The 24,464-nt window shown below is 45.3% G+C and overlaps 1 protein-coding gene across 1 annotated transcript; it reads left to right on the top strand.

The window, feature by feature from the left end:
• Window positions 1-9,564: 9,564 nt before the first annotated feature.
• On the top strand, window positions 9,565-23,675 carry LOC144119125 (uncharacterized). The gene is made up of 2 exons (XM_077651830.1): window positions 9,565-9,816; window positions 23,036-23,675. The coding sequence occupies exons 1-2, from the start codon at window positions 9,597-9,599 to the stop codon at window positions 23,215-23,217; spliced, it is 402 nt and encodes a 133-aa protein (XP_077507956.1). The 5' UTR covers window positions 9,565-9,596; the 3' UTR covers window positions 23,218-23,675.
• Window positions 23,676-24,464: the final 789 nt, after the last annotated feature.

The raw sequence follows: 24,464 nt of genomic DNA, 5'->3' as shown, positions 1-24,464 counted from the left end.
CGACAGAGACAAGCATCCGCCCATGTAGGTTTGGATGGCCAACAGGTCTAGAACAACTTTCTTCAAAGCTCGCGTCGTAGCCTCTCAAGAGGGCAAATGCCCGCCCCTCTTGTCTCGTTCACTGAAGACAATTCCAAGGTCGTCAAAGAATATGGAGTGAAATCCTGTAAGAATTCTATCTGGGCCGAGAACCGAGGTCGCATTCATCCAAGCCGGCGCCACACGTACCTTCTCTTTCTCTGCAGCGCCGCAGAGCGCTTCTTCGTTTATTGCCGATGAGGCGTATGCGCAACACAACCCCTGCCCCTTACTCCGGAGGTTCGTCACATTATTGTCTTGTTCTGCGGCGAACAACGACACAAAGTGAGCTTTGAACGCATGTGCTTTGTGTGATGGGGCAGTTGAGTCCCGGCCGTCAGCTAACACCGAATGGCGAAAGAATATTGCTATTGGACTCTGCGTAGCTCCTCTGCCGATGTGTTAGAGGACGCTGACATATCAGACGATGTACTGGAGCTCTGGAACAGGAACTTGTAGAACCGCGTGCGCTGCATATGGGGGTGCTTGCTCACGAAGAGAGACAGCGTTCCGCCAGCCTATGCTATGCGCATTAGTCGAATCATGTCATTCGGGATTCGGACACGTCTGGCTTTGCCTCCCTTAACCTCTTCCTCGCTCTAACGAGCTTTTAATCAATCCCTTCCGTCTGTGGACAGGTGCTCAACCTTATAAACAGTGGCCGGTAGTGCCAGATAGATAGAAGAGGCTAAAGCCACCTTGCAGGAGTGCGGGGTAGATCCGCCGTCTGCTCTGCTCAAGTGACCGTGCGGGAGTTGCATTCAATCGCGCTGAGACAGGCGCATGGTCGCTGATGTCTAACACGTCTGGTGGAAAGCTGAGGACCCCCAGGAATCTAGACACGATAGGAACACGGACATCAAATAGATGCGATCAAGGCGGCTCGCGGAGGGGCGTCGCCTCCAAGTAACCACGAAGTCCTTATCGTTCACAGCAATCCACGCATCCGTGAGCCTGAAGTACCCGACCGAAAATTTATGCTCGCGGTCATGGTAAGTCGACGCCCCTTGGTCTGCGTCGCCTACATCACGCAAAGAATACAACACACATTTGGAAAAAATTATGGAAAATTGGGCGCGTTAGTACGGATTTATGTTATTGAGGCGCCACAAGGACGAGTCTTTCTACGTCTCCGTCGTCGTTCTTGTGGTGCCTCAGTAACTTAGACAAAGTTCAAGTCGCAGATGAGCACACGCACTGTGTGTTCTGGTAAAGATTGGAAGGATGGCTAAAAAAAAAGACATTCGTGTGAATGTGTTTGGCAAGCTCCTACACTATAGTAAATCAAATCTTTTGATTTTTTAGCTAAACGTCCGTCATTATGGCGCATCCCTCGTGGCCATAAATGCAATGTGTGCTCTTTATGCACGCATTCGAGGTAAAAACTGTACCAAAATCGCATGAGCGAAAGCGTCCACTTCAAAGCGCTTATAAGGTAGGATATAAGATCTGAGGGAGTACGAGAATTTCACTTTTGGAAAAAAAATGAAATCTGCTCCAATTGAGCGTGCGAGGTGCGAAACTTTCGTTTGTTGGTAATGATCACGAAAGCCTCCGACGTTAAAAAGTCATCCAATGAATTCCAATCAGTACATTCCACTTTTGAAGGCTGGTGGTCAGTTTACGCAAGTTTTTTGGGGATGTTTTCATCTAAGCCTTCACCTGACACTGCTTCTGGGAAAATCTCTATTACCTGTGCTTATACCGGTGCTTATAGCTCTCTATTACCTGTGACTATACCTGTGCTTTATGTTGTTACTTTTCACTTGTTGTTGGTGTCTTTATTGGTTGTTTCCTGTTCCTTGACACTGCTGTTGTTACTATATGGGGAATGCGTTTGGTATTAGGAAAAGATGCGACCTGCCGCTCAATAAATTGCTTGGTCATCTCATTCGCTTTTTCGGAGGAACTGCATTGGCTCGACCGCTGGTAGCAGTCGTCTATTCAATTTTTTTTACCGGACGCATCTATAAAATAATTAGTGCTGTGATGTTGATTGATGTGCAATCAATTTTGTTCCTGATAACTAGCCATGTGATGGCGTATGCCGTGTAAAGTGTGGCCTGGTTGTCAATAAAGATTAAGTTTGGTAGTTCAGCGCTTGTCCTGTGGTCTATGTTTTTCGTCGATGTCAGCCTCGTTTCATTTGCGTTGCCATTTTTCAAGATTAATGTCCAACCAGAACACAGAAAGTTGTTAATATATTATGCCTGCCAACATACGCCGTGTTTTATTGGTTTTAAAGCTATTAATAGATCATGCCTTCCAACATGACGCCGTGTTTCATTGGTATGAAACAATTTTTCACAGAGGACTCTAGAAGCTGTGTAATAGCAAAAGGTATTTTCCAGTACTTCTACATACGCTTCTCGAACGCCATTTTTCCGTAATGCCTGCATGACAGCTGATCTATTGATACAATCAAATGCTTTCTCGGAATCTATGAGGGCTTTACACCGGGGATGGTTATATTCTTAGCATTTCTCTATGACCTCCTTGATACGTCTTCTTACATCCTCGTGCCTGGAAAGAAAGCTATTTGCGGCTAACAAAGACACTACATTTGGGACAAGAAGCGACTATACCTAGCTGCTTCCTAAATTATAGACAACTGAACTTTGGCCATATCAATTCATTACACGTTGGAATATCTTTACAGCAAAGCGCAAGCCAGCCCATTTTGCCGCTAACTTTCTCCTTACTTTAATCAGTTTATTAGAAGTGGCCGCCATGCAGTGATTTACTATGGGTCCTCTTTATCTATTATGATAGGTATGCGTGTCTATGTCTGATGCCGTTCAAGAAATCAACTTAGAACTGCGTGGGATATTCCAGTTCAGATTTTGGTGCTCCTGAAAAAAAAAGATTAGAATAAAAAAATAGAGAGGACACTTAAGCTCCGCATTAAGCTTACAACGCGATAGCGTAATGGGTTAGGCTTTCTACTCTGAACAGTTTGACACCTTTGGGCGCATTTTTCATTTTTTCGATTGTTTCTGTTAATTATTTGATAAATTACTGACTCTAAATTGTCCTAATTAGCATCATCAAGAATTCGGTTTTCATTCAGAGCATTTTGAGACCTTTGAACCCCCTTCTTCTATTTTTCATTTCTTTAATCAATCAACTGATTACGATGATTCATTGACTTCTCATTGCCAATCCCGCAGCGATCAATCATTAGTCACTCGAACTACAAATTACCATGATACAATTTTTTTACGCAGCCCCTGATTATAGGTGTCCGCTTCGAATCCCTGCCGCAAGCTAGGCTCTAATTTAAGCTTATGCTGCGCGAAAAGCTGACTCGTTCATCCAGAATATTCTGCGGAAAACGGTTGGCATGACACAATTTTTTTTATGCAGCCCTCCGATTATTTCAGCCACTCGGTGCTGACTACGCCGACGGCTTTTCGACCGAACGAACTGTATACGCTGCCGAGTAATAAAAAAAGAAAAGAAATGTAACGTGGAGCCAAGAGAGAAGACGCGTACGGCAAAGTAAAGCATTGCCAACACTCATGTGGGGATATTTCGAAAGAATGCCTGGCAACAACTGTGGGCGTTCTCGTGCCGTCTGTGTTCCACATGAAGAAGAGCAGAATTAAAGCAGGTGCAGCTCGCTAGCGTTGGCAGTTGTCTGCGCCTGAGCGCAGCAGGCTGTCGTCATATGTGTCGTCATGATATGGCCGTGGGCTGAGTCACATGACAGCGACAGCTGAAAAGAAATTTTTTTTTTCCTGCTACATGAATGCCAACGTTAGCTGTTGTGAACGCCACTGCGCCAGGAAAAGTCGGCGTGACAAAATTCGCGGTTGCATCGAAAACCCCGATTTTTTTAAGCGCACCACAAGCTTTGCTACTAGTCTACTAAAAAAGTCTTAAAGCAGGACTTTGATTGCCATATGACAGGACTCATTGCTAAATGACAGGGGAGTGCTCTTTCTAGAACTTCCTCTGCATTCAGTATAGCACATGTAAATTCTCTTTGCGAGGACGATTAATTGATCGCAGCGGACGATTTGGGGAAACGACACTAACGCCCGATAAGGACGCGAGCGGAAGCGAATGTCGCTCACGCTGATAGAAGACAGTGCGGGCGGCTGTTTTCATCTCCAAAACTGGGCCCCTGTTATGTGAAAACGCTACTCAACCCGCCTGCACAGCGACTATAAGAAAGGCAGAGCGCTGTCAGCGGCGCAGAAGAGTAAACAGACTATGGCTTCGATTTGGAATTACGTTCATGGCTATGCCGTGAGCGTAATTCTAGCGGCCATTGTGTGCACATGTTGATTTGCGACAGCATCACTTCGTTGTTTCGGATGCAGAATTCATTGCTTACAGCTATTCCTAGGTAACCTGGTTGATTTCGAACATCTCTGCAGGCCAGGTTAACATCATCCGTTGTCTGCACACCAGCCAACTGCCAGCGCTACCCATATGCAGCTGCTTTAATTTTGCGCTGCTTCGTGTGGAACAGAAACGGCACCATAGCACCCATAGTTGTTGCGTGGCATTCTTTTGAAATATCCCCACGTGCGCGTTGGCGAAAGGTGGGGTAACTGCTGTCCAAGTCAGTAAAAAAATGACTGCAGTCGGTCGAGTACACAAGCATGGACCCAAGGTTGTTTACATCGAGCATCACCGGCTACTGAAAACGGCTGACGCGGGCCAGTTGGCACATGTTGATGGAGAGGGTGTATACTGGCTGCCCAGGCACAGAGCCATCGTTAGCGACAATCGCGCCGACGTAACACACCGACCTGCTCACAGTCACCGTCGTTGGGATTCTATACCGATCTCAAGAATGCGCGCAGAGGGTAGGCTTAGCTTTTTTGCACGTCAGCTGTCGTCGTTCCAGCACTTTTTGTGGCATGTTTCTCGAGCTTCACCCACAGCTGCGTCATCCGTCTTATTCGCTGTGACGAGAAGGGATCCGAGCAGTGTGACCCGAGACTTGGCGTCGCTTTCAGGACGAACTGTTTATTCGTCGTTGGGGTGACCGACCGCCCTGCCTGATACACCGGAGGCAGAAACGTTAAAAATTAGCCTCTCGTATGCGCGTCAGTCACATCGAAAAGTCAAGCGCTCCGCTTTGCGCCGGGTCACCTTAATAACCGCGCACAGACGGCTGGAGCTCAGGAACCCTGTGCAATGGCTCAGGCTGTCATGAAACCTGCCGGAACACCAAGCCCTTCTGTGCCGCTCTGGCTCACCGGGTTCCTAGAACAGACGAAGGGAGCGCGGTGGTTTAGCTGTGACGTGCTGGTATACCATTCACCATCAATTTTTTTTGCTTGCCGTTTTGGACACCTTTTATCATCTCCAACAATCGCTATGTTGGCGGCTCCAGGTAAATGAAAAAATAAGAGAAGGCAGGGTCTCGGCCAGAGAGAGGGAGAGAGAAACAATTTCAATGAAAGACCAGTCAATATTAAACGCCCGGAGAGAAGTCCATCTCCCCTCGTCGCCCCTAGCCGTCGGCTGGAATCCCTTGGGACACAGCAGCAGCAAGAGCTTGGCTGATGATGTCCTTCCTGCTGGGCCTTGGGGTCTGGGCTGCAGAGCAAAGCGCGAGCTATCGTACCTACTCTGCTAACTTTTTTTTCGGCAGGGAGATGCGAAGTCTATGAGTCTATGATTTCAAACTCAAATTGATGGCCCCGCGCAATGCGATGCTTCTACCGGCTTTGCGCCTTCCTTTTGAGATACCGCGTTTATCACGAGAGTCTCCTGTACCGTCCACGCGTTGACTCCGGCCACACGCCGGCACGGCTGCACAACATTCGTCATGCAGCGTCACCTGTATGCTCGTGTTGTGCCAGGTGGATGGCACAAACTTTTCCACTGGTGTCTCCGTGTTTTTTTTCGAGAGCAAGATGCATTTAAGAGCAGCGCACGGAGATGGCATGTATGTACGGACAGCGTTGTGAACGTCATATTCACACGGTCACACAGAAGTCCCTCAACTGAAAGGGTTCTAAATCCAGACGAAGATCTGCGCGCTGCCATAGAAGTAAATGAGTTGTTAACGAAGCGTGTTACCTATGCCTCTCGGACGCTGAAATGCGTACCTTGACAGGGCTTGGCAGGCGCGCCCCTTTCAACTCTCACCAGCCCGTTAAAATGACAAGTGCGCGTGACTTCAGTGTTTGCTCGTGTCAGGAGAGAACATACAGCCAGGATTCGTGTGTATAATAAGTGACACGAGCAGCTCGCTTGGCGACACGGCTACGCTGGAGTAAAAGGCCTAGTGTGCCTGTCGACCCCGCCGAACGGAGCAACTCACGCTCGGGCACAAATGTTCATTTATGAAACGCGGGCCCGCAGCATAGCCTTTGTATTCTCTCCTTTAGGAAAGCACGCGGAAACAAACATCAATTGTACGGTTCCTGTTCAGGCCCAAGAAAAAAACTGCGCTTCTCCGGCACGCCATAGCAGCACAGGTGGCTGAATCGACTGCAGGCACCTTCGTGAATCGCTGAGCGCTTGAACGTACGCAATGTTTTCAAAGAATGAACTGACGGGTGATTCAGGCGGGCGTCGTGTATGCGCGATTTGTTCGATAACGAGGCACGACATCACACGTCCTGCCAAATGCAACAAATGAGGAATGGTGGCATGGACAGCGGATACACGCAGGTCTGTCGGTACCGCGCCATGCAGGAAGGAAGTGGAGTCACAAGCCCTGAATAGGGGCCCTGTGTGGTGGCACATGCCATTGCTTTCTTTGCTAAATCTTTCCACGATAGAAGGCCCATAAGTGGCATGTTTTCATTATTTTTTCATGAATGAGTAGTAGAATAAATGTCGATACCGGCGGCTACACCACACTGATTGACTTAAGTAAGACCTACTAAGATATTGATTTCATATTCCACATATAGGAGAAACCATGCTTCATGTACCCCGTCCGCCGCAACATATAAACATACATGTTAGAAAGGGCTTATGAAAAGAAAGAAAATAAAAGTACCCTGCCCGCACCGCCAGATGGCACGACGGGAGTAATCGAATTATAATATAAAGAATGAGGGTGGGTGCCAATAAGATAATTAGAAAAAAACAGGGGGAGGGGGCTACATTATCAGCGAAACCACAGACATGGGTTGTTCGGCTCAGCAGCATTTATTGGGAAATGTGGTAGTTTGTTGTTACACGAGTAATTGATTACATGATACTTGAGGATGTTATACAATTTCTAGTTCTTCAATGCGTTTTGTGCCGTGTGCGGCCCTGGTGAACGCTCTCAACCTCAGACGGCAAGCAGCTTAATTACCTCACAAAGCGGCCGGCTAGATCGCTGCCGTTGCTAAGATAAAGTAGACGATATGCGGAGATCGCGGGTACGGATCGCACAGATGTCATGTCGCTCTCTTTTCTTTACTCTGTGTTAAATGGAGACCAGAACAAATCTTAACGCACACACAACCTGGCGCAAAAAAAACATGCGTAAAAGACGACGAAGCATGCATATAGTCTCGCCTAGACCAATCCAAACACTGCGGCCAACAACATCCATGTACAATTATCAAGTGTGCTGTGTGCTGCACTGCTCCCACAAAGCATTATCATGTTGTCACCTACTCCCGGTGACCATGTATACTGTAAAAATTCTTTACATGTCCCACAGAGGGTGCCTTTGGCATGAAGGTTCAGAAATTTTGTTCATAAATTCTTTATTGCGTTTTCTACTATGTACTTAACCTCCGCTGCGATGGTAACAGTTTTCATACGAGTCCCTTAATAGCACGACGGCGAGAAACACAAGTTATAAAAATCTTGCACAGTTCGTAGGAATGTAATGATGACGCCAAAGCGCGTAGGATTATTCGGATATTCTGAACAATATCTGTTCAGAATAAATAATAATTAAGGTAGCATCGTCACAGCTGGCATTACCATCAGTGATATGTGGAATTACTATCCAGTTTTCAAGTCCGCTCACAGTAAAAATCTACAAGCTGTAAAAACACATTTTTGTAGTTTGCTGTTAATCCATCAAACGTTCAAAGACTTTGAAGAATGTGTATTTGTGTTCGGCTTTGCTTCGTTCTTCTGTAAATGGCCTGTGCTAATGTAGTACGCAGAAACATCGCCGCAAACATACCTATATGCCGAAAATTCTTGGCATTCACGATCATAAAAAGTTATGAACATAAGGACACCTTACTCTGCATAGTCTCACTTTCGCACTAGGGAGCTAAATAGCAAGCTTCATCTTAATATTCGGAAGTCATGTTTGCTTGGCGATCTTGTGGCATTAAAAAGCCATACACAGAATAATTGCGAACTGAAACGAGCGAAGAAAACATATTATGAGAAAACGTTTGCAGCACGGTAAATAAATGCCCACGTGGCGTATAGCAGGGAGTCAGTGGCGGCTGTAGTAGGAGATTCAGCGTCTTTCCATCAAGATAACAGGCAACAACTATGAACGCTCTAAGAATGGTCTGTCGAAGCCCCACAATAATTATTTCGTATATGTTAGCATGCACTCCAGTGACGGGCTCAGCAGTGGCCTTGTTATTAGATAATTCCGCTGATAGCTACTTGACTGAACGGACAAATAAACACGAAACTGGTGGGATTTTCTCTAATCTCAAAGAAAGTAAAGTCACAGGCATCGTTATCATTACAGTATCTGTGAAATATATTCAGGATTTTATTGTCCTGAATTTTTTTTTTAGATCTCTGACCTTATTCCTGATTCTGTTGGGTTCTGACGTTACATGAAGAGGAGAAGCATTTAAAACGACTTTACAAAAAGAAAATTTCGATCCCAGATACGTATGTATTAGTCAGGGCACTTTTAAAGAATAAAAAGTAATAATATATATCCGGTTGCGGCAGTATTTTGCTAGAAAGTGCGTCATAGCTAGTTTTCAGGTGGGATGCAAGAAGGGTCGTTCAAGCGAAACAGACTTTTTTAAAAAAAGTTCGAAAAGAGAATCCGCCTACCACAGTGGATTGGATTGGGAATTAATTTGATTCCCCTAATTACCGTATTATTATATCAGCTGTCAGTAAAAGTCATTCGTTATACATAACGCTCGTCTTAATGCTGTTTCTTTCTTCAAGCCTATGAAACCTTGCACACTTCTGACCAGCAGCATGTTCTGAGACACGCAATAAGATAGAGATGCTACCTTCGGTGTCACGGTATGCCTAAAGGTGGCCATCAACATACATCCCGCCTCACTGCTCAACTATATGGACTGGGGTCTTTCCGAAGGTTACCACTGCATGATCAGCCAAATTGGCTTTTTGTTCCTTCAGACCAAAAGCAGGCCGGAAGAAGAAAAGCACCCACGGGTATTCAGGACGTCAGCGCATCGCGACGAACTTGAAACAGCTGTTTCTGAAGCTTCTTTTTCCCGGGGCCTAAAGCTATGCAATCCCCACCCACACGCCCTTTGTGAAGCCCACGGCACCTGGCGTATAATCTGCACAATGCAGGTGCCCTTGCCAGCAGTAGTTCGAACGGCGAAAGATGAAGCAAGCGCTGTCAGAGGGACATGCAGACTCGCGTGTCAGGTCACGTGGCCTGCAGTGGAACACTTGAGCTCGTTCTTCTTGGTTACTATAGGGCTAAACGAGAAAGGAGGCACCGTACCACTCCAGCCTTCCTGTGCGGCAGCGGCAAACAGGCATCCGTGCACAGTCGAGCGCTCCCATCGAAGCTGATGATGAAAATTTGGGTTTTCTGCCTCATCGGTGCATTCAGTTTTATTTCCGGTAAGAATACTTGGACTAAATAGTTTAGATTTGGCAATGTTTTTCGCATTTTTCTATCTTAAACCAGCGGCATAAAATGCGGACTTCATGTATTTCATGTTTCCCGAAACTATGTCTAAAATACGATCATCACAGCAGCGTCCACGTATTTTCTGCCGGTCGTTTTTGCTTGCTCCAAATAATTGTGTACACTCCACTTGGCAGACAACATTTAAGCATGATAAAGCCCGGCTTTCGAGTTAAAATTGGATTTTTTTGTTGAGGTGATTAACGTTTAATGTTTGAGCACCTTTAATATTGTCAAATAGTGGAGACGGCTGTCCGCCGAGAAGGAAAACAGCCAAAAGGCTTCCAACCGAAATGTCTATAGGGTGGACCTGCGCCTACAAAGAACTGAATGACTCCGTAGAGGCTAAAGCAACAAGCATGCTCGGCGGCCGTGGAATAGAATCCCTGCCGTTCTTGCCGCGTTCAATTTAAAGCTGGCAAAGAACTCTCTAGATAAAGAACCAAAGTCAACTACAGCAATCTGGAAAATTGTGGAAACAGTTGCGCGTCGCCACGATCAATCCATATAAGTATGGTCGCATCTCGCGTCACGAACAAAATGATAAAGTTGTCTCCCGGAGGCTTCGAACGTGAAGAACAAAGAGTACAAAAATGCGTGGCAGTACATCCCTCTCAAATAAGCATCAAATGGATGCTTTACAACAACAAAAAAAGGAATGCAAAGTGCATGAAGCAAATACAGAAGAGAGAAACACACTTCAAAGATAGAGCGTCCGTTAACATCCATAATAAGGCTTCAGGCGCACGAGATGGACAACTTTTGGGCGTGAACGGCGCCGCTGCGATGCTGTTGTTCCATCGAGGGACGCTTTGTAGTCAAGCTCTGAAAGTCCACGAATGAAATTGTGTGGGCCGAACTACCGGCGGGGTGCACTGTTGATCTTTGATCCGCAATCAGGCAAGTCGTCGGGCTTCTGCGCGTTGAAGATAGGCGGCGACGTCGACGTTGTCTTCTGTGACCTTCGGGAGCTTAGCCTCGAGAGTGGCGTTGTCTCCCTAACATGGACGTGCCTGAACGGTGTCATCTGAGCGGTCTCTTGCACGGCCATTTTGTAGCCGAAGACGACTTAGCGAAGGATAGCATCCCAGGTCTTGTGTTTGGCGTGCACAGATTTTGCAGAGCATGTCAGCGATAGTTATGTTCAGACGCTTCGCAGGACCGTTGTTCTGCGGGTGACACGCAGTAGTTCACCGGTGGCTTGTGTGGCTATAGTTCAGAATGCCTTGAGTGAGCTCGGCTGTGAATGCTGCTCCCCTATCTGCGATGAGAAATTTTGAGGCGCCGTAATGAAAAAGGATCTGCTCGACAAAATAATGAGCCGACACTAAGGCGGCGATCGAATATCGAGCGTTAACACACCTAACATAGGTCACCGGTTCGAATCCCTGCAACGAATTATACTCTAACTTCACTAATTAGTTCACGCTGCACAAAACGCGAAATCGTATGCCACCACCCCGAACACTGCAACAAACGGTTGAGCCGCAATGTTCATTTAAGAATAGTAAAGACGTGAAATTGGAAGTACATAGATCACCAGTTTATGGTGCACACAACGCATGACATCATCCGGAACATTGTGCGGCGAACGGTTGGCCCGCAAATTTTACACGGATGTAGTGACTAAGTGGCCCGACTTTGACGTCTGCTATAACGGATTGACAGTTTAGCTTTGAGTTTTGGTGCTCAGGCATGACGGTGCCACCTGACGTTACTTTATTCGATAATGTAACCATGTAGGTCACCATGGCAACCACTGGGATACAGTATCGTAGCTATGAGGGTCGGCATCTTGAATTCTATGCGTGGAGTCAGCATAACTCGGAGGCTCGAAACGCGACCAGTAGAGCTAGCGTTCTAGAACTTTGAGACTTCAACCGCACTGCTACTCGGCAGGGTTTTTGCTTCGGCGTAGCGGGTCAAGCAGTCGGTCGCTACGATGATCCACTAGTTGCCCGATGTTGTCTTTGGGAAGGGGCCGAATATCCATTCCAATCTTTTGACAGGGCTTGCTTGGTGGAAATATGGGCTTCAGAACTCTAGCTGACATAATTGGCAGCGTCTTTCGTTGTTGGCACTCACGGGATGCTTTAACATACGTACGACGTCGGCGGATAATTTGGGCCAGTAGTATTTATAGTGAATGCCGAGAAGGGTGTGGGTAAACCCATTGTGTCCAATTTTTGGTTCGTCGAGCGAAGGCTGCATAAGTTTTTGTCGTAAGCTGTTCGGAACGACGCGAAGGTACGCGGTATTTTTGGGGGCGAAATTCTTTTTCACGGGCTTTTCATTTCGCAGACACAAAGAGAACAAACCACACTTGAATGTTGGAGGGGGGGGGGGGGGGGGGGGAAAAAGCCTTGCCTTTGATACTTAATGTGAAGCTGTAGGTCGGGGTCCCAGCGTTGGTGCTGTGCGAATTCGATGGTTCTTATCGGTCCCAAAAAGGCGTCCTCTTCCGGTGGCTTGTCGACAGGGGCTTGAGATAGACAGTCCACATCGGTGTTTTCGTCCAGGTACGGAAGAGGAAATTCGCATCGCAAAAGAACGCACTGATGACAGAAGAAACACAAGCACAAGCGCTTGTGCTTGTGTTTCTTCTGTCATCCGTGCGTTAATTTGCGATACAGATTTCCTCTCCTGTGATGAACAAACAAACCCCTAATCACCACCCTTCGTCAATTCGTCCAGATTTGCAGACAACGGTGATGTCGAACTCCTGGAAAGATGCGCAGGCTTCACCGAGCGAAGCGGCCAGCTTTTCAAATTGAAAAGCGAACGTGGTGCGTTGTGATTGCTGACCACCTTGACTGGTCATCCGTACAGGTAGGGGCGGAACTTCGACGTAGACCACACAATGGCGAGACACGCCTTCTCCGTCATCGAATAGTTAGGTCTGACGAAATCTCGTCTGTTCGGGTAGTAATTCATTTCAACAGAAAAAAAGGCAGACGCCGACCAAAGGTTTTTGTCAAAACATGTTTAAACCTTTGGTCGGCGTCTGCCTTTCTTTCTGTTGAAATGAGATCGAACAGTTAGCCCCGGCTTCGACAGAGAACGGCTTGCATGCGAGATCACTTTCTTCAGTTCGTCGCTTTTCTGAACGAGGGCGGCACCAAGGCCCACGCTACTTGTGTCGGTATGAATTTCAGTCTCGACGTTTTCATCAGTGCCCAAGGACAGGAGGGATTGTAAACAGCGCAGAAGTTCACTGAGGGCTTCTGCCAGCGGCGCTTCCCATTTAAATGACGCGTCTGCCTTTGCAAGTTGGGCCAGAGGCTCGGCTATGCGCGAAAATATCTTGGCAAATCATCCGTAATGCGGGCACAGTCCAAGGAATCTGTACACAGCGTTGCCGGTCGGTGGCGGAAACTTTGCAATAGCGGCTGTGTTATGCGGGTCTAGGGGTACTCCATCTTTGTTTACGATGCGGCCTAGAAACAGCAGGTCTTGGTAGGTGAAGTGGAACTTCTGTGTTTTCAAGGTAAGCCCGGACGACTTGAATGCTTCCAGCACTGTTCGAAGCCTTTTCAGGTGTTCATCAGGGTTCGAGGCGAAGACAACTGCGTCATATAAGTATACGAGATAAATCTGCTTCTTCAGACCTGGAAGTACTCGTTGGAGGGTTGCTGGCGGGTAACACAAGTCGAAATGGCATCACCTTGAAGTCGAAGAGACCATACGCTGTGATGAACGCGGTCCTCTCGGTCTCTTTCACCAACATCTTTTTGCCAGTAGCCGCTCCTGAGGTCCATCCATGAGAAGTGCTTGGTGTTGCAGATCTTGTCGAGTGTGTTTTCGAGGAGGAGGAGAGGGTGTATATTGTTCTTTTTTACCTTCTTTAGGAGGAGGAAAGGGTCTATATTGTTCTTTTTTACCTTCTTTAGGAGGCGGCTTCAAGTTTCAACAAGGTTGCGTATTTGATCCTACTACTTGTTCCGGGGCAGAGCTGGGTCGAGTGGAAAGTCTAGTTATCCTCGTTAGGCGAATCATCTTGGATCGGTCTGAGAGGGCGTCTCGTACTTAGGATAGTTTGTCGACGAAAGCAATCGTCGTTATTTTACAAGCGTGTCGGTACTCTTTGATGAAGTTCTTCAGCAGCATTTAAGCTTGTCCGTCGCGGAAATGTGCGATGCCTCTTGCGATTTCGATTCCTCGGTCTCGAAGCAATTGCGTGTTCCCCTCCATGATGCTACAATGTACTCGGCTTCCATGACGCATCCGATGACGATGACGTTTTAGCTGGTTGGGACGCTCACTTGCTCCTCCAGAACACTCAGGCCAACGTGATGTTTCATGGTTGTCATCGAAAGAATGCGCTCGTCCGTCGAAAGCTTGATCCGCTTAGATCGCCGGTCGACGACCACCTGGTGAAGGTCGCAGGCTAGGCATATTCGTTGACGATAAATCGAGCAGTGCATCATCTCGATGGCGTAATAATGTGACCTCCTTCGCTGAAGATTTTGGGGCCGCCCCAAGCGATCGTGAGTTTTCTTAGTTTGCGCGGCGAATGTTCGAGTCATCACAGAATAATCGGCCACTGTGTCACAAACTCCATATAAAAATTGCAGTTATAAGGTGAAGAATCCTCCTTTATACCCATTATTTAGGGCAGGGAGTAAAATAGGTAATTGAGCAAATTTTACTCCATATTGGTGGAGTAAATGTTCCCGCATATGGAGTATAAAGGGAGGCGCCGACCATTTAAACTTTCATTTTGGTGGATTCTTGTTTATAGTGCATGGTGCCGGTCGCGAGCTCTCTCTTTGAAAGACGCTGTAGAATAATAGGCTACAATGGAAGGATAAAAGAGACGCTTGGGCTAGTTGAACTGCAGACAGCGCAAAAACACGTGGACTTAGGAAGCTCCTCTGAATCTCCCTGTATATTTATAGAATTTGTTACACGCAAGGGCATAAAGGCATTACGCGAAGTGCTTATATAAAAAAAAAGAAAGGAAATGCTTAAACCAAAAACGCAATGTTGAATAGCAAAACCAGCCTTGAGAAATGTGCATTTACATAAAAAGAAGCAGAAAATTGGGTCAAGTCGCGTGCCAGTCCGAACATCGGTGTCGAACAGCAACGTTGGGGGAAAACAGTGGATATTTTATCTCCAGTGTACAAACATGGGCCCAAAATTTCAGTGACTGTGAAATGGTGATGCAGGAAGATTTCTTTGAAAGTTTTTCGTATATCATTCCTGGAAAGTAATAATGCAAACGCGATGTGCAGGGTCGTCCACTCTAAGTGCGAACACGGCGCATCGTGGCCGCGCTTCGCGGAGCGCGAGCGCATCCTTCGCGGTCGCGCTCGAAGCTCTGCGGCGCAGGCGCACACGGGCCTAGACGCGGTGCTTTGTGTCGTCTGATATAGCGCGAGGCGCACAGTGTTACTCTGCGGTGAAGCGCACCTAACTTTCTGCATGATTACAGCGCTCGTGTGCACCGAGACAGCACTGCGGGAAAGCGCGCTAAGTACCGCGCGTTGTCGCTGGTTGCGCGTACAGCTCAGCGGCCTCTCGTCTCAGTGCCACGATCTCGGTGATATGCATGTATTGCTGCAAATTTGTCATTTCAGGTTTGAATCGATTTGGTATGGGGCTTAACGTCTGACAGCGACATAGACTACAAGGGACGTTATAGTCCAGGACTCCAGATTACTGTCGACCACATGTAGAAGTCAGCGCACGTTAAAAACCCCCCTGTGGTCGACAATAATCTGGGGTCCTCGACTATAATGTCTCTTGTAGTCTATGTCGCTTTGGGACGTTAAACCCCATACAGCAAATCAATCCAAACCTGACGTGAGAAGTTTGCAGCAATACTTGCATTTCTTCGAGATTGTGGCACCGAGAAGAGAAGCCGCAGAGTTGTATCCGCAACTAGCGACAGCGCGCTGTAGTTAGTGCGCTTTCCCGCCGTGCTGTCTTGGTGCACACGAGCCCTGCAATCAGACAAAAAGTTAGGTGCGCGTCACCCAGAGCAAGCACTGCGCGCACCCCGGCTGTAGCAGACGACACGAAGCACCGCCTCCAGGCCCGTGTGCGCCTGCGCCGCAGAGCTTCGATGCGCGACCGCCCCGGATGCGCTCGCGCTGCGCGGAGCGCTGCCACGCTGCGCCGTGTTCGTACTTAGAGTGGACGACCCTCTACATTGAACTGAACAGATGCACAAAAGGCTTTCTCGAGCGTATGCATCCCTCGTCACATACTTCTGCGTAATTGCCTTTCAAGTTCTTTCACCACCTATCTAAAAAGTCTGCGCTACACGCTAGCTCTCCCTCGTCCACTTCAAACATGGTATCCCATATTGAACGTTCGGGCGAGCCCTCGTTTTCGATTAGCATGAGGATGACATGTGTGTCATTGCCTTCGAAAGCGGGTAGGGGTGAGGATCTAGCGGGCAAGGTCACGGTTACGACGTGTAGTCCACAGTCAGCAGTTCCAGGCAGAGCTGGAGCTTTTCCTGGCGAAAAATTGCCAGGAAACATGCCTATGCAACTTTTGCATATGTTGGGATGCGGTGTTCTACTGGGATGTTTTGCAAAGAACCCTAAAAAAAGACTTGCCATTGACACCGCGTGGAATTGGTACCTGACCACTGAAAGTGATGTTGCACAGTATGACCAGATTATGTTACTGGGCCTTCACAGCATTTGGAGGAGTAGAATGGCTTTTAGACATTGTGACTTGGATGCACGATCGGTATGTGATTATTTTGTCGAACATATGTATAAATTAAGAGAAGTCCTGAAGCAGCAGCAGGACAATGCGGATAATGTATTAAGTCTGATGGACCAACTTGTTGTAATGAAAGTCCATTAGACACGGTTGTCTGCCAAGGGGCATGGCAACTACGATATTTTATTGATGTGTATATCCATGCAATAAAGAAAAAAAAAGTTGCCTATGCAGCTTGACTGAGCGCAGGAAACCTTTACACACAGTAGCACACGACTGGCAGATGAAAGTATATGACGTGTCACACATACGACAGCCACCTTCAATAAAATATTTTTTACGCAAAATGCCCATTGATCTTGTATAATGAAGAGGATAAATATATAAAAACATTAAAATAATCTTCAGACAGACATAAAAAACAAGTAATATATGGGCAAACAGCCCTCTATGTATGAGCGAAGACAAGATATTATAGTTCAGTCAAATATTTTCGTACCTTCGTTTTGTTATAACCTATACGTTTATATACGTTTAGAGCACTCGGTACTTATACAACATTTGCTGTTGGTGACTAGTGCGAAAGTGCAATATATCCCATGTATCAGCAGTGCCTGTAAGAACGGCGCGTAGTTATGAATGCCAGTTCAGAGTAAAGTTGGTATTGAAGGTCGATAAACACATTTTTTGCAACAACTTAAAATCATATAGGGAGCGCGGACCATGACATGTGCTTGGAAAGCATCTTAGGAGGTGGTCATAATATCAAAGGTAGATATTCTTCGAAAATTTTTCTTTTGTAAAAGAAACCTTATGCAAGTTTAGGGTTTCTAGCCCATGCTAAAATGTTTTAATGGGGGTTGCAAAACAACAATGCGTTATAACCTTTTAATTTACATCTTCAATGTATAGTGCCTCGGCAGCACGAAATAGCCGCGGAAGAGAATTTTATAGGTGTGATCAACATGACCATACCAGTTTAAATGTCGAGAAAATGTATTCCAACGGTCAGTAAAATTCATCAACCAGAAGCTTAGCCGTACTGTGGTTCAGTTGAGTCGAAAAAGATATACCTTTGCTAGATCAGTAAAACTCTTGGTTTCTAATGTACTTTTCGCCTCCCATATACAGTGCTGCCATTTCATAAGGGGCTCAACAACTGAATTTCATATTAACAAACTGTTGCTACTTCACAAAAAAATTCTTGCGTATTGCTGAAATATGCCTATACAGAGCACAGTGAACCTTGCTTTTTAAATATAATCTTTCTAAAGTTCAGATAATATTAAAACAATTTTATCTATGTTATATCGAAGATCTTCCAAGACAATCGCTGAACTAGCATACTTTTAACAGTCTCAAACTACACGACTTACTGGTCGCACAAAAATATCGGAAGTTCGCTGATCCTGTACTTATTATGGTGAGGAAATTCTGCAGTATCGCTTAACAATGCCTGTAAGCAGTTTTCGTGACAGAGGTATAGAAACTTGCAACTTAATTCCATAAGAATTCAAATTTTCTTGAAGAGTCACCCCTAATCAGCGTTTTCTACCACGCGCTAAGACATTTAAGCGCTGCATTGATGTGAAATGATAGTTTCACCTATTTTTCGATGGTTTGATTTTGATGCTATCATATCATCTTGAACCTTGCGGTATAAACCTTTTTGATTTCCGTACATTGTAGCCATTATGATCTGTTAAACTGTGTAACTGCTCCAGAAGTTATGTGCCTATGTCTTCCACTGCTGTTTCTTGCACAGGGATCGATGGCTCCTCAAGCTGCTTCCATTACTGTTTTCTCCTCGACCTCCTGCTTCTTTGAGAATGGGAAATCAATGATCTAATAAATAAATTAATCAATTAGTGTGCGGTTGACCAATATTTGTTTGCTGGTCTTCAAAGTTGAGCATGCAGTTCGCATTGAACTGTTTATTACTTCCACAGAAAAATATAGCTTGGGTTTCTGTAAGATTTATCTTTAATTTATTCACCTCTGACTACGTTGACGCTTTAGTAAGCGGTTCATTATACTTCACATTATCTCATTAAGATCAGGGCCTAAGCAAAAAATGTACTATCATCAGCGTATACAACAATGCTATCAAATGATGTCAACGCTAACAACACTTTCAAACGCTATAAGCAATGCAAAATTGCTTAACTGTGAAAAAAATTACACCATCTAACGCCAAGACCGGACTGCAAAACACGGAGGTGGTGGTGTAGTGATTGCCGTTGCCGATTGCCGCACATCTGACATCGTCATTTTCTCTAATGCCCTTGCAATGCTTTGTGTCCGCATAAACTTTCACTACCAAAGTGCATTAATCTGTTGGTGCTATAGGCCGCCGAACGCGGTGCGATCCTTTTGCGATGACTTGCACGATGTATTGAATATTTTGCTTACACAATTCCCTTCGCTGCCTTTATTTATGTTAGGTGATTTTGATTTTCCCCAAATAGATTCGTCCGGTCTCTTTCCAACTGTCAGAGGTACTTCCGCAGTCAGACAATCCTTTTTGATCATATGCATGCAGTTAAAGCTTACACACCTTGTTTCAGAGCCTACAAAGTTTGGTTGTAGTACACCTAACCTGCTAGACTTAATTCTTACCACTGCTCCTGATTTTCTACATCGTGCAACTTGCATGGCCGGTTTGAGTGATCATTGTCTTATTCACATCAAAATAACAGCGCTTGCTGCTAAGAAAGTTAGTAGCATCAAGACTGTTAGAGACTTTAGCAGGGTTGACTGCACATTAATTTGCAGCTAACTAGCACTATTCATAGATAACTGCATGCCTACTTTCTTCGAGAGAACAGTTGACAAAAATTGGGCCTCATTTAAGAATACAGTCTCGTCTCTAGTCGATAAGTGCGTCCCAATGTTCCGAATTTTAAAGAAAATCCTGATCACCGTGGCTCACCGTCGCCATGAAGCGCCTTTTGAATACAAAAACGCTTCTTTCGGCTCGCAAAGCCTGCAAACACTGCGGAACGTTGATCCGCATACGGTGATGTTCTCCGAACTTACCGACTAGCTATCAAAGAAGCCAAGTGCGTGTTCCTAAATAACACAGTGCATGCGGTCACTCCTTTCTACTAATACACAAAACGTAACATCGACATGTTGGAAATGGTCTAGCGAAAATCTGTTAGATTCATTTCTAACAAACACCGTTCCGCTGACTCGCCAACCGCTCTGATGGCGCAACACAACCTACAGACACTGCAAACACCAAGAAAAATTCAAAGGTTGAAGCTACCTATCTTACTCAAAAATAACAAACCTTCCATGAGGCCTGATCCATTTAATAACCCAGCACAACGCGGCTAACAAAAAATCATCACCTGGAGTCACTAACACCGCACAACGCTAGGGTCGATGTTTTTAAATACTCATTCTTTCCGCGCAAAATAACGCAGTGGAATGAACTCCCGCCCGACCTACTAAACAACATCAATGCCTTTGACAAAATTGCTTGTTGACAGTTGCAGAGTGCTTGTTTCTTGTTCTGTGCCATTATTTATATTTTTTATGTGATGTTATTTGCTGTATTTTTTATGCCTTTTTGCAGTATACTGCAGTATACTGTAAATAAATAAAATCCTTCTAAGTTCTAGAACACTATCAGGCCCAAAGAACGAACAGTCATTCAACTTTCTGATAGTGCTGGGAATACTATAACAAGTGCTGAATGTTGTATTGCCTTAAACCTCGCCTTTGCAAAATCGTTTTTCGATTGTTCCTTCGATGTTGCTCCAGAAGTGCTTACGAACGTTTTTTTTCCAATGGACCCCATTGTCATCGATTTGGTTCGCATTGTGACGTTAATCCAGAGCGTCAAGTTGTCAATTAGTTGCGGTGTCGGCAACATAAGTTCGATGTTTTTAGAAGAACTGGTCTGTTTATTCCTGCATTTCTTCAATTCACCTTTGCACCCAGTCTGTCGAACATGCCACAATGCCAGCTGACGAAGTTAGCGAGGGTGGTTACACTCTTCAAGCAAGGCAATCCAAATTCTCCCCTTAACTACAGACCTATTTCATTAACAAGCATTCCTTGCAAACTTCTAGAGCGCATTATATATTCTAACCTCACTTCTTTCTCCTCAAGTAATTCTTTCTTAAGTTCCTGTCAGCAAGGGTTCCGAAAACATTTTCTTGCGTGGCAAATCTTATCTTTCGCTAATATCTTACTGTTGTCTTTAGACAGTGGTTTACTAACCGACTGCATCTTTGTTGACTTCGCTAAGGCTTTAGATAAGGTAACGCATCACTTAATTCTTCTTAAAATGAGTTCCCTGAATATTGACCCTAATCGTCTTAAATGGATTGAATGTTTCTTGACTAACCGCACCAACTTCTTATCAGCTAACGAATCTCTAACATCCGGTGTTCCCCAAGGCTTCGTTCTGGGTCCTTTACTCTTTTTGATATATATTAAAGACGTTCCGATTGGCATTAACTCTTCAATTATGCTTTTTTTATGACTGTGTTCCTTTTCGTGCAATACATAACGTTAACGATAGTTCCCCCCTTCAGTTCGATCTTGAGAACATCTTAATTTGATGCCAGCAATGGTCTCTTGTTCTCAGTCCATCAAAGTGCAAAATGATGTCAATCTCACTCTAGTCCAACCGATCTAAAACGTTCGATTACAAGAATAATGAAGTTTAATTAGAGAACGTTTTATCTTATAAATATCTGAGCGTTCACATAACAACTGATGCTAGCGCACGCAAATAAAATGTCATTAACAATGCAATCAATGCCCTTGGTTACAGTCGCAGAAACTTCTCTCAGGCCGCATCCCTTTTAAGTTACTGTTATATCAAACACTAATACGGCCAAAGTTAGAATACGCATCATGAATATGGGGCCACGCGCAGCTCACTTTAATCGGCGATAAATCTGTTCATAATCGGTCTGCTCGTTTCATCCTTTCCAATTTTTCTCGCAGGGCTAGTGTTTCTTTATGCAATCTAAACTTGGTCTGACTAATCTCCCAGTTCGTAGAAATATTTCACGCCTCAGACTTTTACACACAATTTCCTTTCATAATGAGACACTAAAACAGGGATTTTTTTCTTCTACACCCTTATACGTATCATCATGTGTTGATCATCCGCATAAAGTTGCCATCCCTACTTCTAAAGCGAATGTGCCTTTAATTCTTTCTTACCGAGTGGAACCTCCTTCCACCCAATATCGGTCGCATTGAAGACGCGTCGTCCTTCAAGCCACTTATCACCAAGTATGTCGTCGAACAAATGCCGGCATCATAATTTTTGCCTTATGTCTGTACTTTTTACTGTCTGTATTTTGCTTTTCATTCTTTTTTTAAGTAAATAAATAAAGTCCACTGAAGTACTTTTATTTACAATGTCGTTTATATACGCATTAAACAAAACGGCACCCCTCTACACTCTCTAGCGGGACACCACAACTGGTAGACAAGAGGGATGAACTTTCATGATCCAAAAATACCGAATAGCTTTTAATTTAGCCAAGCTGGAGCAATTTAAACGACTTACGACCAATACCACACATATGCTAAGTAGAACCATGGGATCTAAAAATCTTAATCATTATGATCAGCCCAACTACGCCCAATGCAGATCAGATGCCTCTGCCTTACCCCTCCAGTTAGCCTGGTCCGCATCAGAAGCATCGCTAAACATGGATGGAGACGGCCTTTACCTCGAAAAGAGTCGAATACACAGCCGTCAATGTAAACTGTAACGCAGCGTACCTATTCTTTCCTTTTCTGAGGTCAAATCTGGTACTTTGAACTACTTCCAAGGAGAGGCGGAGATTGGCACGCCTCATGGCACCAGCACTTGAGTGGCAGAGGCTCGTCAGCTTCAGGTGGGCCCCACCACGTTAGGTTCAAGGTTTCGGATCACAAGCAATGTCAAAACTTCTGATAGGTTCCAACTGACGGAGACCCACAGAATGCCAGACCTGCTGCTTGCGCTCGACAGCAATGTAGATTCTGATGCAGAGGCAAAAGATCGGCAGGAATGACCGGCGAGTAGGTAGGCTATGCAAAACTAAACACACTAAAGAGTAATGAAAACTGTCAACTTGTATAATACACGCACAACGTTTTTGTACAGGCTTCCTTTCACTTGTGATAATATTCGTCGCTTGCTACAGCGGGCGGTGACATTTGAAAGAGCATGGCATGGTAAAGTGTTAGCAGTTAGCGCTACGAGCAATCTTAAATATTCAAGCGTGCTTTGTCATTTGTTATAATTTAGCGCTATAATTTTATATTGATTTAATTTAGTCTTGACTGATTTACGCTGCTGTTTGAAACAAAACTGTTTAAAACTTAAATAAGCAAAAGCAACAAACCCTAGTACTGACTCACGCTTGAGGAAATCCGCCACTTTAAAACTGATCCTACGAATACATATGAATGTCGTACTTATTGTACCGTATTTCTTCCCAACAGCATCGGCAGCGCACACGGCAGACTGGCTGGAAGATCGTGAGGGCACCGTGTTCGGAGCACTCGGCAGCTTTGTGACCAACCTTTCCAAAACCGTCTTAAATGCTGCCCAAAACATCGTCGATCTCATCGTTCCCGAGAAGCTCCAGTCTCCGACCCAGGAGGCACCAGAGGCTGCGCCATGACATGCACGGCAAGCAGAAGCGCTGGCCAAGTGTTAAGACGGCTCCCGCGATGATGGCTGCGCTGGTACCCTGCCAAAGGAAGGCCTCTTTTACTTGATTGTACGCTCCACAAGAAAAAAAGAGATGACATCCGAGAGCTGTATCTGCAGCTTTATTTATTAATGCGAAAGCAATACTTTGCAGTGTTGGTGAGGTCGTGTCATCAAAACGTGTCCGCAGCAGTTCTGGCGTTCTCAGAAGAGATAGGATTAAACGAATAGCTGTAATCGATAGAGGATAATGTGGGGATGATGCAGAAAAATATGTCGATAGGATGATTCGTTAATTGATTACAGTAAAAAATGTCGAAAAACCGCCGAAATAGCGCAGACGTCGATAAAGTCAGTGGACGGCAAAACAACCTTGGACGGCAAAATAGTGGAAAAAATAAGCAAAGAAGTGGAAATAAAGTTTGATATAGGTTCAAATGTGTTTGATGAGTGATAATTAATCGAACAACAAAGTTGGATTGACATAGCTAATTAGGAAGGCTAGACGGGGATATAGTGGGGGGACAGAAAAGCAGCAGTGCCGCCAAACTTGAAGAACCAGAGTGTGTGATTGAGGAGAATGGGATGTAATCAGAGTAAATGTGAAGAAAGGCGACGAGTCCCGAGGAAGCGTCAATGCTTTCGCATTCTCCCAATGCTGGACGCAGCAGTGATCTCTAACATTTTGTGAATGCATCTCATAGGCCATGCTAATTTGTGTTCATCCTCGTGGTCCGTTCGTTGGTGGTGGTCCATGGGTTAGTTCCAATGACTGCTGTGTTGAGTGCTTTCTCCTTGCCTTGCCCTTTCCTTTTCCACGAAGTATTCTTACCGTTTTGATTCGACGACTGTTTCACTGTACATAACGAAAGCCTAGGGAGGGGGATATATATGTCGGAGATAAAAGACGGTGTGCAGCTTGGTTTCACGGCCAAACCCTCGAAGAGAGTCACAATAATGATTCTTTAATGTGCAGCAGTTGTTAGACGCACTGTGCCGCCGCAGACCCACCGTCCCAGGGAACCTTATGCGTAATGAAGTCGGTGCTGAGCCCGTCCACAATAGGTGAATTATCGGAAGACTCCGGTTGAGTACTACGGTGTGAAAACTTGTCAGTCGTTGACAGCTATTTGTCACGGCACACATAGTTTTTGTTTACACAAACTCAGCAGCAGCGGGACAGTTTTCATATTTATTGTGTATGTTGACAGTAGAAAA

Source organism: Amblyomma americanum, chromosome 2 (assembly GCF_052857255.1).
Source record: "Amblyomma americanum isolate KBUSLIRL-KWMA chromosome 2, ASM5285725v1, whole genome shotgun sequence".
Lineage (NCBI taxonomy): Eukaryota > Metazoa > Arthropoda > Arachnida > Ixodida > Ixodidae > Amblyomma > Amblyomma americanum.
This window is presented reverse-complemented; position numbering and strand designations above follow the sequence as displayed.

Excerpts from the sequence above, each read along its gene's own strand:
- LOC144119125 (XM_077651830.1), top strand. The coding sequence starts at position 9,597 with ATGCAGACTCGCGTGTCAGGTCACGTGGCCTGCAGTGGAACACTTGAG. Across the intron at positions 9,817-23,035 it reads TGCATTCAGTTTTATTTCCG|CATCGGCAGCGCACACGGCA; the intron begins GTAAGAATACTT and ends TCTTCCCAACAG.